Source organism: Curcuma longa, chromosome 7, assembly GCF_044706935.1.
Source record: "Curcuma longa cultivar G26 ecotype Majalengka, Jawa Barat chromosome 7, ITB_CL_G26_1.1, whole genome shotgun sequence".
Taxonomy (NCBI): domain Eukaryota; kingdom Viridiplantae; phylum Streptophyta; class Magnoliopsida; order Zingiberales; family Zingiberaceae; genus Curcuma; species Curcuma longa.
The window spans coordinates 5,747,134-5,762,045 of record NC_133867.1 but is presented as its reverse complement, the minus strand read 5'-3'; the positions used below and the strand labels follow the sequence as shown (position 1 = coordinate 5,762,045).

At 39.1% G+C, this 14,912-nt stretch overlaps 3 protein-coding genes and 1 pseudogene across 3 annotated transcripts; 2 read left to right on the top strand and 2 right to left on the bottom strand.

Annotated features, from left to right (window-relative positions):
- Positions 1-1,802: 1,802 nt before the first annotated feature.
- LOC141831450 (vacuolar protein sorting-associated protein 32 homolog 1-like) lies at positions 1,803-4,423 on the top strand. Its single transcript, XM_074718808.1, has 4 exons — positions 1,803-1,937; positions 3,554-3,653; positions 4,080-4,165; positions 4,260-4,423. Exons 1-4 carry the CDS (start codon positions 1,851-1,853, stop codon positions 4,320-4,322), a joined length of 336 nt encoding a protein of 111 aa, XP_074574909.1. The 5' UTR covers positions 1,803-1,850; the 3' UTR covers positions 4,323-4,423.
- A 633-nt stretch (positions 4,424-5,056) lies between these two features.
- Positions 5,057-6,575, bottom strand: LOC141831997 (large ribosomal subunit protein eL31-like). Its single transcript, XM_074719451.1, has 2 exons — positions 6,463-6,575; positions 5,057-5,485 (listed from the first exon to the last, which is right to left on the bottom strand). The coding sequence occupies exons 1-2, from the start codon at positions 6,546-6,548 to the stop codon at positions 5,206-5,208; spliced, it is 366 nt and encodes a 121-aa protein (XP_074575552.1). The 5' UTR covers positions 6,549-6,575; the 3' UTR covers positions 5,057-5,205.
- Positions 6,576-8,552: 1,977 nt separating this feature from the next.
- On the bottom strand, positions 8,553-9,504 carry LOC141832274 (uncharacterized; annotated as a pseudogene).
- Positions 9,505-11,011: 1,507 nt separating this feature from the next.
- Positions 11,012-14,889, top strand: LOC141832136 (putative disease resistance protein At1g50180). The gene is made up of 3 exons (XM_074719624.1): positions 11,012-11,042; positions 11,135-14,026; positions 14,114-14,889. The coding sequence occupies exons 2-3, from the start codon at positions 11,142-11,144 to the stop codon at positions 14,190-14,192; spliced, it is 2,964 nt and encodes a 987-aa protein (XP_074575725.1). The 5' UTR covers positions 11,012-11,042; positions 11,135-11,141; the 3' UTR covers positions 14,193-14,889.
- Positions 14,890-14,912: the final 23 nt, after the last annotated feature.

The window sequence follows — 14,912 nt, the reverse complement described above, 5'->3', positions numbered from 1 at the left end:
ATATTATCTATGATTTGATTGACTCTCCATAAGGAAATATTTGTTTATTTTCTACGCTCTCTCCACTATAGATATTTATGAGACCAAGCTTATCTTTAAGAAATTTATGAACTTTTTCAGATAATTTTTTTGTAAGAAGATCAGCTAGTTGGTGAAATGTAAAAATATAATTTATGAGATTACAGTGTTCACACCAAAGACTTTTATTTTGACACTGATTTGGTGTGGAATTTTTTTGTGAAAATTAAAATTGAAATGTCTATTGGAATGGATTATAGTGTTATAATCTCATCAGTAAATATGATCTTACGATGGGCTTCTTCTCATTGGACTTCCATAAAAGCTTCTTCAGGAGATGGGAATGGATCACATGCAACTATACGACCACACACCTCATTCAAATTACAATTAAGACTGACTAAAAAATCAAACACACGCTCCTTTTTAATATTGTGATGAATTTTGATACTATAATCAGTGCACGTTAAATCTTCTTCAAAGAATAGATCAAGTTCCTGCCAAAGATCTTGAAGATTAGAGAAGTATTATGTTGTAGAATTCGAATTTTATTTTAATTCTTTCATCTTTTGATCGTAGCTCAAAGATTTGAGAAGTATTATCTAAATCAGAATATATCTTCCGAGATGTGTCTCACACCTCCTTGGTCGTCTTGAACCAGAAATAACAACTAATGTTGAGTTCTATGGAATTAATTAGTCAGGTAAGCACAATTGAATTCTCGACCAGGTCATGTCTTGTATGATGCATTACTTGATGTGGGTTGAGAGAAGTTGCCCATATAAGATAACCCAGCTTTCCTCTGCCACAGACTGAGTTCATTACAAATAATTATAGTCATTTAACTTATAAGTCTTAATTTGCAAGGATAAAACATTGCTTTCAGAAAAAAAGAAGAGACGGTGACAGAAGATTTTTTAGTCATAGATTGAGTGGAAGAATCGATATATTGTTCTTAGAGGAGAAGAATCTTATGTGTTTGTTTATAGAGAGAAACTTAATTATACAAGAAAATTTTCTCAATTTTTATACAATGAAAATTAATAAATAAGGAAAAAATAAATGATAAAAAATTCTATCAAAAATAAATTATTCTCCTATCAATTTAATTGATTATATTTTTTCACCAATTATTTGAGTGACAAAGATTCGATTATAATATTATAATTTTTAATGGTTATAATTTTTAATTATTATAATATAATATTAATAAGTAGTTACAATCTCATCACTGTTATAACAGTCTGAAAATAAAATAAACATATTGAGGGGAATGAGATACTATTTTAATAATAAATAAATAAAAATTAATTTTTTTCCAATCGTCTTTGCATCACAATAAATAAAGAAAGTAAATTAAAATACTAATTAAGTCTTAATTTAAAATATTTAGATACATAGGACGATATTATTAAATCGCCTATTTTTTTATAAGTAAATAATTTTATTAATTAAAGAAAAAGATGATGATCCTGAATAATTAATCATATGATTATCAATTATGTCCTATAATATTTTTCATCGATCTTAGAATAAATTAGGAAGGACAGATGAATTTAAATCCAAGATTTTTAAATTTTTTAATATTATAAATTTTTTAAAATTTTAATATATCGAAAAATTAAATTTTTATTGTCATAAATTTTTTAAAATTTTCGAATATAATATATCATGGATATTGATTAAAAGGAGTGGCCTGTTTTCGACGGCCTATTTAAGGACCTCCCGGGCAGCGCTGGTTTCCCCGTTCCACTGGAATTCGGGTGTAAGTGGCGAAGTTTCTTCCTCCCCGGCAGCGCTTGTCTCATCGCCGGTGCCTTCGATCGCCGACAATGTTCAAGATTTGCCGTCCATGTGGTGGCGACGGCTCGCAGATCTCTTCCTCCATCATCTCCTCCTCCTCCTCGAAGCTCAAGGAGGTTCGTCTTGCTCGGCCTCTTTATTTCTTTATTTCTTGGTTATGTTAGGTTACATCAGTTGTTGTTCTGCTAGGGTTTACTTGTACCCAATCAGGCGGTACTTCCGGCTAGATTAGTTCGATATGGATGTTGGCATCATGGTAGTTTTAAAAACGAAGAAATTTGGCGATGGGTGAAATTCTTTTGTTTTTTTGGTTTTTTTTTTTATCCCTTTTCGCACTGCCGCCGAAGTGCGATTTCTGTTGGTAGGAGAAATTGGATTAGCGGTCGAATTTGTCTTTTTTAGATGGGAAAATCAAGAATAGATTTTGGATTTCGCATTCGTAAGATTAGAGATAACAATATTGAGCTAACTTTAATGTAACAGCATAAGGAAAGATTTTGATAGACCTAGTTCATTAGGGATTACCACTGAAGGTTTTTGTCTTCGACCTCAAACCCTGTAGAGATTCTTCATTAATTTAGGTATGCGGTATCGTTTGCGCTGGAGATGGCTCTATCCCACTTAACCGGAGTTTTGTTCACTTTTCCTCTGTTTGAATTCCCCTTTTGATTACAAGTCCTTGTACAAAGGAGAGGAGATGGGATCATTCCTTTGATGCTTTTCTATTTTGTTTCATGAAGTCGTTTCTTTTTCCTCACCAGGGTTGAGGCTTTAAAGAAAAAACAACTGTCAAGGCAGTCGCATGCCTAGATGACAAAGATTAAGGATTCCATGAGGTGCAGATAGCAATCATTAAAAATATCTAATTAAAAATCTTGGGGTTTCTAATAAATATGATCAAAATCATGACTATAATAATGGAAGAACCTCTTAGCATGGAAATACTTGTATGCATTCCAAGTAACTCTAATGCTGTGTTTAATTGGAAGGGTGAAAATAGATGAGAAATGGAAAGTTTAAGTAAAGAGAAAAGGAAATAGAATAAATTATATTTCATATCCACTATATTTCATTTATCTTGCTTAGTTAAACAGAGTTAGAGGGTGAGAAATATTATAATTTCTTATTTGCGTTTATGGAATGTGTAAATTTTATTTCCATTCAATTTTTCTCAATTTGGGTGGAAATCAAATAGAGGAAACAGATACAAGTAAATTCCTTCCCCTTCTCTATTTACATTTTCTTTTCTCTCTTGTTTCTGTCCAAGTAAACAAAACTATAAATTAAATCATTTACAACCATATATTAACTATAAACCTGATTTAGTAGCTTTGAAAATGGTTTATGTTCTCAATTCATGCCTAGAAATAAATCTTTGGACCTGTAAGAGATAGGGTTTTCCTGATGTGATGCATAAGATAGAAAAGCTCAAGTGGGACTAGAGGCAGGAAGGAAAAAGGATGCCAATTGCTTAACTTTGTTTTCTCTCTCTCATCTATTGGTTGTTTCTATGACCACTTGCTGGATCAATTGTTGCATCACAGATCATATTACTATCTTTTGAATCTCTGAGTGGTTTATAAACTTGAATCATATACTTTCAATGAGTTTTAGATACTTTATGCTGCTAAACTGTTTCCTAGAATCAACATGTCTATATGTATTGACCACGCCTAAAAATACCAATATGAATTTTATCCACTAACCCATGGGTGGCTTCCCACTATTTCAGACTCTGGAAGTGCTTCAGGAGAGCGAACTTGTTCTGCAACAGAACATATCACTTGAGCTTGATAGAGCAAAACAATTTATCAGGGAAAACAACAGACAAGGTTGGTTATCAATTTCTTGATTATGTTAGAGAATAAAGTATTTCTTTTGCAATTTCATTCTGATACAAAAGCAGTATTGTAATCTTAGCACATCATCATGTCTAAGGGACTTTGCAAAACTCTTGAGATCTCATGAAAATTTTAAAAAAATGTCTGTGAAATTGCATGTGCATGTCTACTATGTGACATTAATTCGACATTATGTTATTTTAGTACGTAAAACGACAATATTTACCTAAGGAATTATTATTACAAAACTTAGTCTTATATTTCTTCAGAACCATCAAACATTCAGCTGTTGTGAAGCATGATGCTTAACTCTAATTTTCCTTATTTTAGTTCCTATTAAATGATTGCATTAGTTGCAATTTGCAATGGGAAAAAAACAATGAAAGAATGATGTAATCTTCTTTTTTCCCCAAACAGCTGCAATGAATTGCTTGAGGAGGAAAAAGTCTTACGAAAGTAAAACGAAGCAGCTTGAGGTTTTCCAATCACTCATTCGCAATCAGGTAGAGAAATGCATTAGTCTTCTGATTTTCAAGTTCTAGCTGTGAAAATTTCAAGAATTTTAATCATAATTTTTGTTCTATCTTGTTCTTGTAGGAGCAAAAGCTAGTAAGATTCACCGAGGTAGCAAAGCTCAAGAGACAACAAACACACATCTGAAAAGCAGCTGTTGATGGAAACTGAGACTGACTTGCTGATTCTACTTGTAGATAGATATCATAACTCTAACGATTGGTCGATGTTTGAGCAAATGCTCTCTACCTTCCACGTGTTGGCTTTGCCAACTTATTCTAAACTAAACACCATGTAAAGTGTGTTAATGTGTGTATAACTTTTAACATTACATGATTCTTAATCGAGTTGATATAGTTATGTTGTTGTTGAAATATATCATCTTTAGAAAATCTGAGCACAATATATATTTGGTCATAAACGTATCAACTGAAACTTAAGCTTGTTTATAAGCTGGCATATTTGATCTAAACTTAAAGCTCACAGAATTGAGTGTGCCATGTTTTTTAAACGAGCTGCACATCTTTTGTCATCCTAAATTTCCCCTCCAAAAAAATTGAAATTAATTTGAAATAAAAAAACATATATTAAGTTTCAACTTTCAGAAATTGATACAATAGATTAAACCTGAACAAATTTTCTAATTTTTAATCATCAAAAACTAAAAAGATCATAATAATAATAACAGTGGCACCCACGTGGGCCAGGATTTTATCAATATGCAAATTCGAATTATAAAAATTAGTTTCACTGATCAAAAGAGTAGATAAAGATCCGCCCAGATGTAAATTAATTGAGCCATTTTGTAAATGTCCATTAGACACACTTTATCAACTTATCGAACTTGAGATTATTCTTTAATAATATAAAAGAGAGTTGCATTTAAAAAAGAAATATAAAGCCATGCTAAATTTATAGTGCATCAAGATCACGAGCATAAATAAGAAAACAAGAAATTAACTACCGAGTCTCGAGCATCAAGAAAGAAACATAAAAATGCTACTTTTGATAGATAGAGCAGATCGATCGATCAATCGGTGTCGTCGACGACCTTGGTGCCCAGGCCTTTTAGGCCTTCCGGGGGGATATCGGCTACGGTAACCAAAGAGTAGAGTTCTTCTTTAGCATCTTCCTCTTCGTTCCTTTTGCGCGCGATACGCACACGAATGCGCCTCGGCACACTGCGGATTCCCCTGCTCCATATGTGCTTGTTCAGCTTCACATCCACTCTCACATCTGTCGTCCCCATTGCCTTCTGGGCGAACTTCCTGATCTCCTTGATGGCCTTGGGGGCCTTCTTCTTGAATGTGCTGCTCAAAACAAACTGGAATTAGAAATGTGTCGCGGCAAATTCATTGCGGAATTTAGATTCAACAATAAACAGAAATGTGCAAGGCATAACTACATATGAATCAGTGAACCATGGATAAAGAAGTACCAACTAGACTATTAAGTCTTCCATCTCTTTAGGATGAAAAGGCACCATTATGGCTGGCAAAGACTCAATTTTTCATAAAGAAGTTGTTGATCTGAGGATATAACAAAGTACATACATACTTAAACTGAGAGGTTAATGTGTTACTACTTAAACATCACTGAAACTTGTACTGTTACTCTTGTTAATACTAATTAGTCATATAAGTAGACAACTATATATCAGGATTCTTGGATTGGTTTGCAAATTGCAATGAGATGAGCTAAATCTTTTCTGCAGATACCATGAATTACTCTCAAGAACCTAATTTGGTCATAAAGAGTTGAAATCACCTCATGCTTCGGATCTTTCTCAACAGACACAACATTTTACTAGGAGGTTGAAACGAAATTCAAATTAGAGAATCATGGATAACAAGCTAAAGAAGCATCCTTTACAGCTATAGAACTCCAATCGTATCTAAGTGCAAAATTCACAACCTCTGTGATAGCTCAAACTTCAACAACAAACTCTAAAATGTGAAACAGCTGAAAGTAATAACCAACCTCGTATAAATGCATAATTCACAACCTCTCTGATCGTGCAAACTTCAATCACAAACTACGAAATGCGAAACGGGGAAAAACAGCAAGCGATGACCAATAGCTACTCCAGCATGCATGATCCAAACAACAGAACAAGAAACAATGGTCATAAACTAGGCAATACAAGAAGAACACCTAGAAAAGAAGCGATTTAGAAATTCTACATCATGATCGCTAGACTATCAGAGGCAAGCACCATGCAAGACAAAATGTCATGTCAAATGCGAGACCTAGGCAAAAATAAACATTTATTGAGGTGAATACATACCATCCATGAAGGCGCTTGTGGAGGTTAATGGTGTACTCCCTAGTCACCACCTCCTCCTTCCTCCCTTTGCTTCCCTTCTCCACCATCGTCTCTCAGCCGCCGCCGCTCTCCTTTCTCCGAAATCGATTTCAAGCACGCGAACCCTAGAAGGGTTATTATAGACGGAACCAAGGTTTCACAAATGCACCAGGACTTTGTGTTTATTACAAGACCATCCTCACGTAACAGCATAGGTGGGCTCGGCTCGTTACTCGGCCCAAAATTGAAGCCCAAATAACATTAAACTTTATCTACGGCCCAATGACAATTTACAGCTGGAGAAAATTTCCCTTTCCACCCTCAATATTTTCCTTCATTTTCAATTGAAGCCCTACCAAAAATTATTTTATTTAAAAAATATATATCAATACCTATATCCAATTTTCGATATAATTAATTTTCATATCATTCATATTAAAATTATTCGATATTTTAATATATCATAATTATATATATATATATATACACATTCAATTATCCATCAAAATTATTTGATATTTCATTATTTCAATATATGTTAAAGATAAATATGTTCTTATATAACATGAATATATATAATGAAGATGAGATTATAATTATTTTTTATCACATAAAAATATTAATTGATTCTAAATTAATAAATAAAATTTATTATAAACCTAATAATCTTAAATATATATATTTTTTAAATTTATTTCTTCATTAATTCTAAATTACAATAATTTTTCATTAAAAAAATTATCAAAAATCATAATGATATTCGAAATTCAATACCTTAGTACTAAATTATAAAATCCAAATATCAAAAAATCATATATTAAGAAACGATGCCCAAATATCAAAAAATTCGATACAATATAATACATATTGAAATTAACCGATCATCATAAAGGTCGAATTTTATATATATCTTTGGATAACAGAAATACAATTAAAATATGTTCAAGTTCAACAACCTCCATCTGTCGATCGAGCAAAAGAAACACAAATTGAACAGATCATTGTATTTATTATTTCCAATTCATGAAATTAAAAAAAAAAAAAGTTGCCACCAAGTTTTAACCAACTTAAATTCATCGTTTGCAATGATAAATCAAGAAACAATACACGACCATGAAGGCCACCCTCTACACTGAAACAAGCATCCATATACTGTTGTTCTCTTTGTTGAACATTAAGCAAAATGATAAACATTGTAGGATCTTACAAATCTAACAAATCTAAAAATCACCTAAATTGTAGGATCTTACAATCTGTCATCCAAATATAGAGGCCTCCCCAACCTTCCTAGGTAGAAGTAAGTGAGTTTACCATAGAACTGCACATTAACTTGCGACCCGAGGAATACCGATTGTCGGTCGCTATGGTGCACCGGTTCTGTCAAAATGATAGTCTACCACAGTAAATGAGGTCACAGATCTTTTTCCCCTCAGCAATTAGTCCATTTTCATGATAAAACATAAAGATTGTCAATGAGGCTTCTGTTTGAAAGCCAAACTTTACAACTCAAAATTGTAAGTTGGTTGGAAAGTTTACGGTTTCGGGCGACCTGATAATACTAAGTTCAGCTTCTGCATTATCTTCTATCCCTTATCTCTAACACAATATGCAAATTACTTTATTCTTACACTTCATCAACATGAGGATGCTCTAGGATTCATGAACTGCACACGAGCCAAAGTATTGACAATGATCCAATATATTTATCAAACAATATGTCAAATTTATCAATACATATGCAATAATTTTTATCTGTTACCTAAAGAATCCACATTACCATAGATTTTACATAAGAACCTTAACTATTTGCTTAAATGGAAACTTAGTGAAGAACTAAGCAAGTCAAACAACATGGTGAATGTTTGTTTGTTTGGTTGGTTAAAATTGGCCTATGCAGGGAATAAGCAATCTATGCTGCTGAGATAAAAATAAAGTAAAACAATGGTGATCATACAGGATGATAAGAGCAATGTGCAAATTTCTACTAATTTGGGTTAGCTTTAGCTCTAACATTGTATCATTTAAAGAACTTTATCGCAGGTAGAAGCAATAACATTGAATCAGTTGATAACTATAGCAACAGGAAGTTAGTTATGTATTCAATAAGAACTTCTGCAAACATATTCTAGTCTTGCAAGATCTTTTAGACAATTAACAAAAGTAGAAGCAAGAACATGGTCGATCGAATCTTCGAAGGCACTGGCATCTGAGTGCTTCAGTATGTAACCAATTGTCAAAGAGGATACAGCAATACAACCCAGGAAAAGATTATCAGAGGCAAGAACAACAACAGCATGATCTTATTCTATGAGTCCAAATTGACGTCAGGAAGAGGAAAAATCCTAACCTTTTGGCGATCAGCAAGAAATTTTGGAGGCGGCGGCGTCGGCCTCAAGGTACTTGCAGATCCGCTCGACGAACTCCCTCCCCTTGGCGCTGTTCTGCATGAACCTCTCGGCACAACGCTGTTCCACCTTCTCGGCCAGCCGCAAGCGCCGAGAGCGGCTTGCAGCGGATGCTGGTCTCCTGCTGGAAGGCGGTCCACCCCTCCGGCCACTCGGGATGCGGCCGGTAGGTGGACCGCTCCTCCACCTCGATCAAGCCACGTAGGCTGGCGTTGCGGATCACGATCTCCATGGACCGATCGCGTGCGTCCACCACGGTGGTCTCGACGCAGTGGCACACCACGGCCTCTTGGCCGAGAATCCGGCGGAGTATGAAGGGGAGCGGCGGCGAGCGCACGATGATGGAGCGGGTGGCGTGGAGGCGGCCGGCGGCGGGGTCTAGCTGGCGGCGGAGCGTGTGGACGTCGACGACGTGGGAGAGGAAGTTGGGAGTGTCCGGATCCGTGAACTTGCGCCACGCCGCCGTTGTCACACGGTCCCAGGGGTGTCGGTAGATGTGCTCGTGCTTGTATGCGCGCACCATCGCGTGGATCGGAGGACGGCGGCAGGAGGCGAGATTAGGGTTTTCTGGCAGCGGAGACGGCGGAGGAAGAAAGAGGGAAATTGTGTAGAACAGAACAGAACAAGGTCAACGGTAGGCCGTGACTCGGTGGAATCGGGCGAAGAAAGACTGAGTTGGTGCGGAAACGGAGCGAGTCGAAACGCGGTGGCCTGTTTACTACGTTGGGCTCCACGTCGAGGTACGGATTATAATTAATTATTTAATCTACACACTAAATACCATTACCGCATCCTAATATACCTAAATGACGATAATTAATGCTCCCAATTCATATATTCTCTAATATTGAAATTGATAGAAGAGATTAAACCTGAATAATCTTTTTAATTTTAAGGATGGAAAACTAAAAAATAATGATAAAAATTGATACACAATCAGATAATCATTGAAGTTCTCGAGACAACAATGATAAATGTGATGAATACAAAAGTCTGTATTTATTTTTCTTTGTTTATAATAAACTTGAATTATACAATAAAAGTTAATTTTTAAAATAAAAATTAACTTTGAATATTAAAATGGAAACCTAAATAGATATCTTTAGAGTTTGGGCAAAAATTAAGCAGTTATTTTTAAATCGTCAAAGGACATACTATTTTAATTTTTTATCAAAAAGACATCACTTCCCCATTTAAAATAATACAACTATTTTTCATTATTATTTTATTTATATTTTCTATCTAAATTTTGAATTGATCGGACGTATTATAGCATCTATGAAATCATAATTGTTATATATGTTATAACATCTATGAAACCATAGTTGCTACATATATTGTAACAGCTACAGTATCGTAGCTATTACAATTACAATAATTATAGTTTATAGTTGTAGCAACTACAATTTTATAATTATTACAACTACAATAGTTATAGTAATTATGAAATCGTAACTGTTTAATATAAAAATAATTTTAAATTAAAAGAACTAAAATTCTTTAGAATCTTTAAAAAAAAAACTTTTAAATGATATTTTTTAGACTTAAAACTGTGCTGTTATAGATTACACTCAATAACAAATATAGATCTTTGAACGAATTTTGATTTTATATATTGTAAATCTCATAATTCAACCCTAAGATAAAAAATTAAGATTTTTTAAAATTTATCTAACATTTATAATTATAATAATTATTATTTCATAACTGCTATAATTATATAATAATTATAAACTAATAATTATTATAATTATGTTCCAAGTTTAATTGTAGTAATTATAATTTAGTAACTATTACAATTTACTTTGATTCAACATTTAAAAAGAAAATATAAAAATAATAATAATAAGAATAATATAGTAGAGGATAATTATCTATCGTATATATTTTTTTATTTATTATTAAAATAATATATTATCTCTTTTTTTTTTAAAAAAATATTTTTATTTTTAAAATAAAATATATTATATTTCTCTCTCTCCAATTGATACTCTTCCTCTATGCCTAAGATTCTCCACGTATCTAGTCAACGTTAATCTAGTCAACGTTTGCGCCGACACCACAATCTGCAGGATCTAATCCAATTTCCTTTCCCCCTTTCTCCTCCGGAGCTGCTTTCTACTGTTGTTTCGCTGTGAATGAATTCTGATAGCTCTCGTACGTATCCTTTCTTCCCTATTTTTGAGTATTCACTCTTGCTCCTCACTTCTGAATGAGTCGCCGGCGCTTTTTCTTCTGTCCTCTCTTAGAGAAAAGATGGACGCGTTCTCCGTGGTCAGGGTGGTGGATAAGCTCAGCAAGCTCATCTACCAAGAAGCAAACTACTTGGGCGGCTTCCGCGACGCGGTGGAGTGGCTGAACACCGAGCTGCACCGAATTCAATGCTTTCTCAAAGACGCGGAGCGCAAGGGAAGAAAGGGAGACGAAAGAGTGAAGAATTGGGTGCGCGAGATCCGAGACGTGGCCTACGAGATCGAAGACCTCATCGACATCATCGGAGCTGCGTCCAAGAGGAAGAATCGCCGGAGGAGCAAACGAAGCTTCGTTGGGTTAGCGTCGAGATATGCCAGTGCCCCCTTTGACTATTCTTCCCGGCACCATCTTCTTTGCCGAATCGATCGGATTAAGGAAAAGATCGTTGACATTTCTAGGAGCAGAGAAATCTTTGGCATTTCCAATTTTGGTGGTACCAGCGATCCTCATGTGGATGCCAACTTTCCCACGCCTCTACTTGCGTCCCCTGATTTCGAGGACGATGTTCATCTTGTGGGCTTCGAGGAAGACAAGGAGCTTCTGGTACGGCACTTGATCGATCAACAGAATCAATGGCGAAGCTTCGTTTCTGTAGTGGGCATGGGCGGCCTCGGCAAGACTACCCTCGCCAAGAAGGTCTACCATGATCCTCGAGTCCGAAGGCAGTTCGACGTGCTGTGCTGGGTCACCGTCTCCAGAAACTACAGAGGAGCCGAGTTCCTGAACTGCATCATCGAAAAAGTCATGGGCCGCACCAGGGAGGAATTGCTGAGGATGGGGCGGGAGGAGTTCGAGAGGAAGCTCGATCAGCAGTTCCAAGAACGGAGATGCTTGATCGTGTTGGACGATGTCTGGCTGAGCAGCACATGCGAAGACCTGAAACGGCTTTTCCCTGATCACAAAAATGGCAGCAGAGTCTTGCTCACCACTCGCAGTTTGGATGTGGCGAGGTCAGCGGATCCCTCCTTCGCCCCCCACATGCCTCGGTTTCTGGATGACGACGAGAGCTGGGAGCTGTTGCAGAAGAAGGCTTTTCCGTCACGCAGAGGCCATGAAAGGAGGTGTCCAGGAGACCTAGAGGAGGTAGGCCGAAAGCTAGCGAAGAATTGCCATGGCTTACCTCTTGCTCTGGTGGTGCTCGGGTCACTTCTCTTCAAAAAGGGTCCTTTCCCTGCAACCTGGAACCAAGTGTTTGAGAGCTTGGATTGGGAATTCATGGAAGATGGGAACAAGTGTTTCGATATCTTGGCACTCAGCTACGATGACTTGCCCGACGACAGCTTCAGGTCATGCTTCCTGTACATTTCTTCCTTCCCGGAAGGCTCGGAGATCTTCGTGTCTAGGCTGATCGAGCTGTGGAACGCAGAAGGGTTCATAAGGCCGAGGCCCAAAGAAGCAGTGGAGAAAACGGCGAAGGATTACATCGATGAGCTCTCGCAGCGGTGCATGGTGCAGGTGGTGAAGAGGATCGCCGGCCATGGGCCGGCGAAGTCGATAAGAATCCACGACCTGCTGCGAGAATGGTGCATATCCAAGGCGAGAATGGAAGGCTTTCTCCACGTCGTCGGCGGCAAAGAAAAGAACGCCGCCGCGCTAGATGCGACGGCGTGCCGTCGCACAGCTCTCCCCGATGGCTTGAACGGCAGCGGGCTGTACGTCCCCTCCCCCAACCTGCGCGCTCTCCTGGCGTTCAACTGCAAGAACTTGGGCAATTCCAAGCAGCTTTCGTTCACGAGCCTTTGCACGCTCAGAGTGCTTTACCTCGAGGGAAGCTCAGGGATCATGAAACTGCCCGAGGACATCAAGAACATGGTTCACTTGAGGTATTTGGGATTGAAAACCAGGCTGGTAGAGCTCCCGCCTTCCATCGGCGACTTGCCGTATCTGGAAGTTCTGGACGCGCGACTGAGCAGAATCATGCAGCTGCCGAGCAGATTATGGAGGATCGCGACGCTGAAGAAGGTGTACGTCGGCTCCGTCGAACAGCCAGTTAAAATCTCAAAGTTGGGGAGTTCTCAGAGCTTGCGAGTCGTGGAATGGGTCGACATCGCCGGAGGATGGATCGAGAGAACCGAGAACGAAATCTCCAGCGCCTGCGCCGCCCCCAGCTTCCGCAAGCTGGGAATTACAGGCATTCAGCAGGCCCATCGCGAGGCACTGACAAGATTTCTGAGAAAGTTACGCCACCTCGCCTCCCTAAACCTCTGTTTCTCCGATCACGACGGAGAAATCTTGATTCACGTTTTGAGATCACTTTCAGACCATCACGAGCTCCGCTCGCTCAAGCTGCACGGCCGATACTTCCTAGCGATCGCGCGCCGCGCCTGGGCGTTTCCGCCGAACTTAACGAAGCTCGTGCTCCACAGGTTCGAGTTCCTGCAAGATCCAATGGAGGCGCTCGAGAAGCTGCGCCACCTCGAGGACCTTCAGATCTTAGCCCCTGAAGTAGGGCACCGTCTCGTGGCGCCGGACTACAAACTGATGACCTGCTCCGCCGGAGGCTTCCCCCGCTTGCAGCATTTGCAGCTGTACGGCCTCAAAGTGGAGGAATGGAGGATCGAGGCTTCAGCCATGCGCAGCCTCACGAGCTTGACGATGATCAGCATGGTGAAGCTGAGAAAGGTGCCGGAAGGGCTGCAGCACATCGCGACCCTTCAGGAGCTAGCATTCAACGACATGTCGCGGGATTTCTACAGAAGAATCAAGGCGAGCGAGGGCGAGGACTGGCAGTTCATCAACCACGTTCCCTCTGTCAGTATCCGAGAAGGATTCATGAAGATCTGGCTCAGTGACTCGTTCCCCAGCCAGCAACTGAAGGCCTTCATATTCTCTCGCAAGGCTGCTAAAGAATTCATCATGGGCGGCAGAAGCAGCAACGTCCCAGAACAGTGAGATCAATCAGATCATCATCCTCATTTCGTGATCAATCAATTGTTCTGCCTATCAATGAAATTGAATCTTTCTTTCCCCTTCAGGTTACAGTTGGAATTGTTAGCGTCCGAGGATTCGCCTGGGGTGTTGGATGAAACGGATACGGTGATCGAGGGAAGATAGAAGAAATTATTCATCCTTTCGGTGCTTTTCAATGGCGTCTGATGGTTTCGGAAACCTCCGCGACGCTTCCTCGCGTGGACTCCAGCTCGCGATGACGGCGACTCGCCATCCAAACCGCACGCGGCGGCGTTGCCTTCCTCCTCCTGCTCCTCCTACCGCATGCACCGACGAGTACAGCCAAAAGCCCGGCGCCCACGCGTCGGGCGACGACTGCTCCTGTACCTTCGATTTGACCAGGCCCCTCTCTCCCAGCTACCGCCTCGCCAGCAGCATAAGAAGAATCGCCTCCCGTCGCTCGCTCCTCCACGACAGAGCGCTCTAGCTGATTGCTTGATGGAGTGCCGCTGGTTGGAGAGGGTGGTCCTGCTCTTCCTCCGGCGACCTCGGCTCGCCGACCGGAGCATTGCTGCTGCAGGGGTCGGGAAGCTGCGGAAGGAGGTGAGCGAGTGCGAGTACAGCGACGTCCAAGTGATGTGGGAGGTGCTGCAGCGGAAGGCCGCCGCCGACGATCGGGAGATGGATCGCTGAGGATCCATGTTTATAGTCTCCGGCGAGGCGGACCTCCCTCTTCTTCCTTTCTCACTCTGGCTTCTAACTGTGATTAACTGATGATTAAGCTCTGTTGTGTTGTGTGTTCGATCAGTTTCACCATTAATCATTTTAGTTTGATTAATTTAAAATTTTAATATAATCTCAATGAATTTGCTATTTTATAGTGGT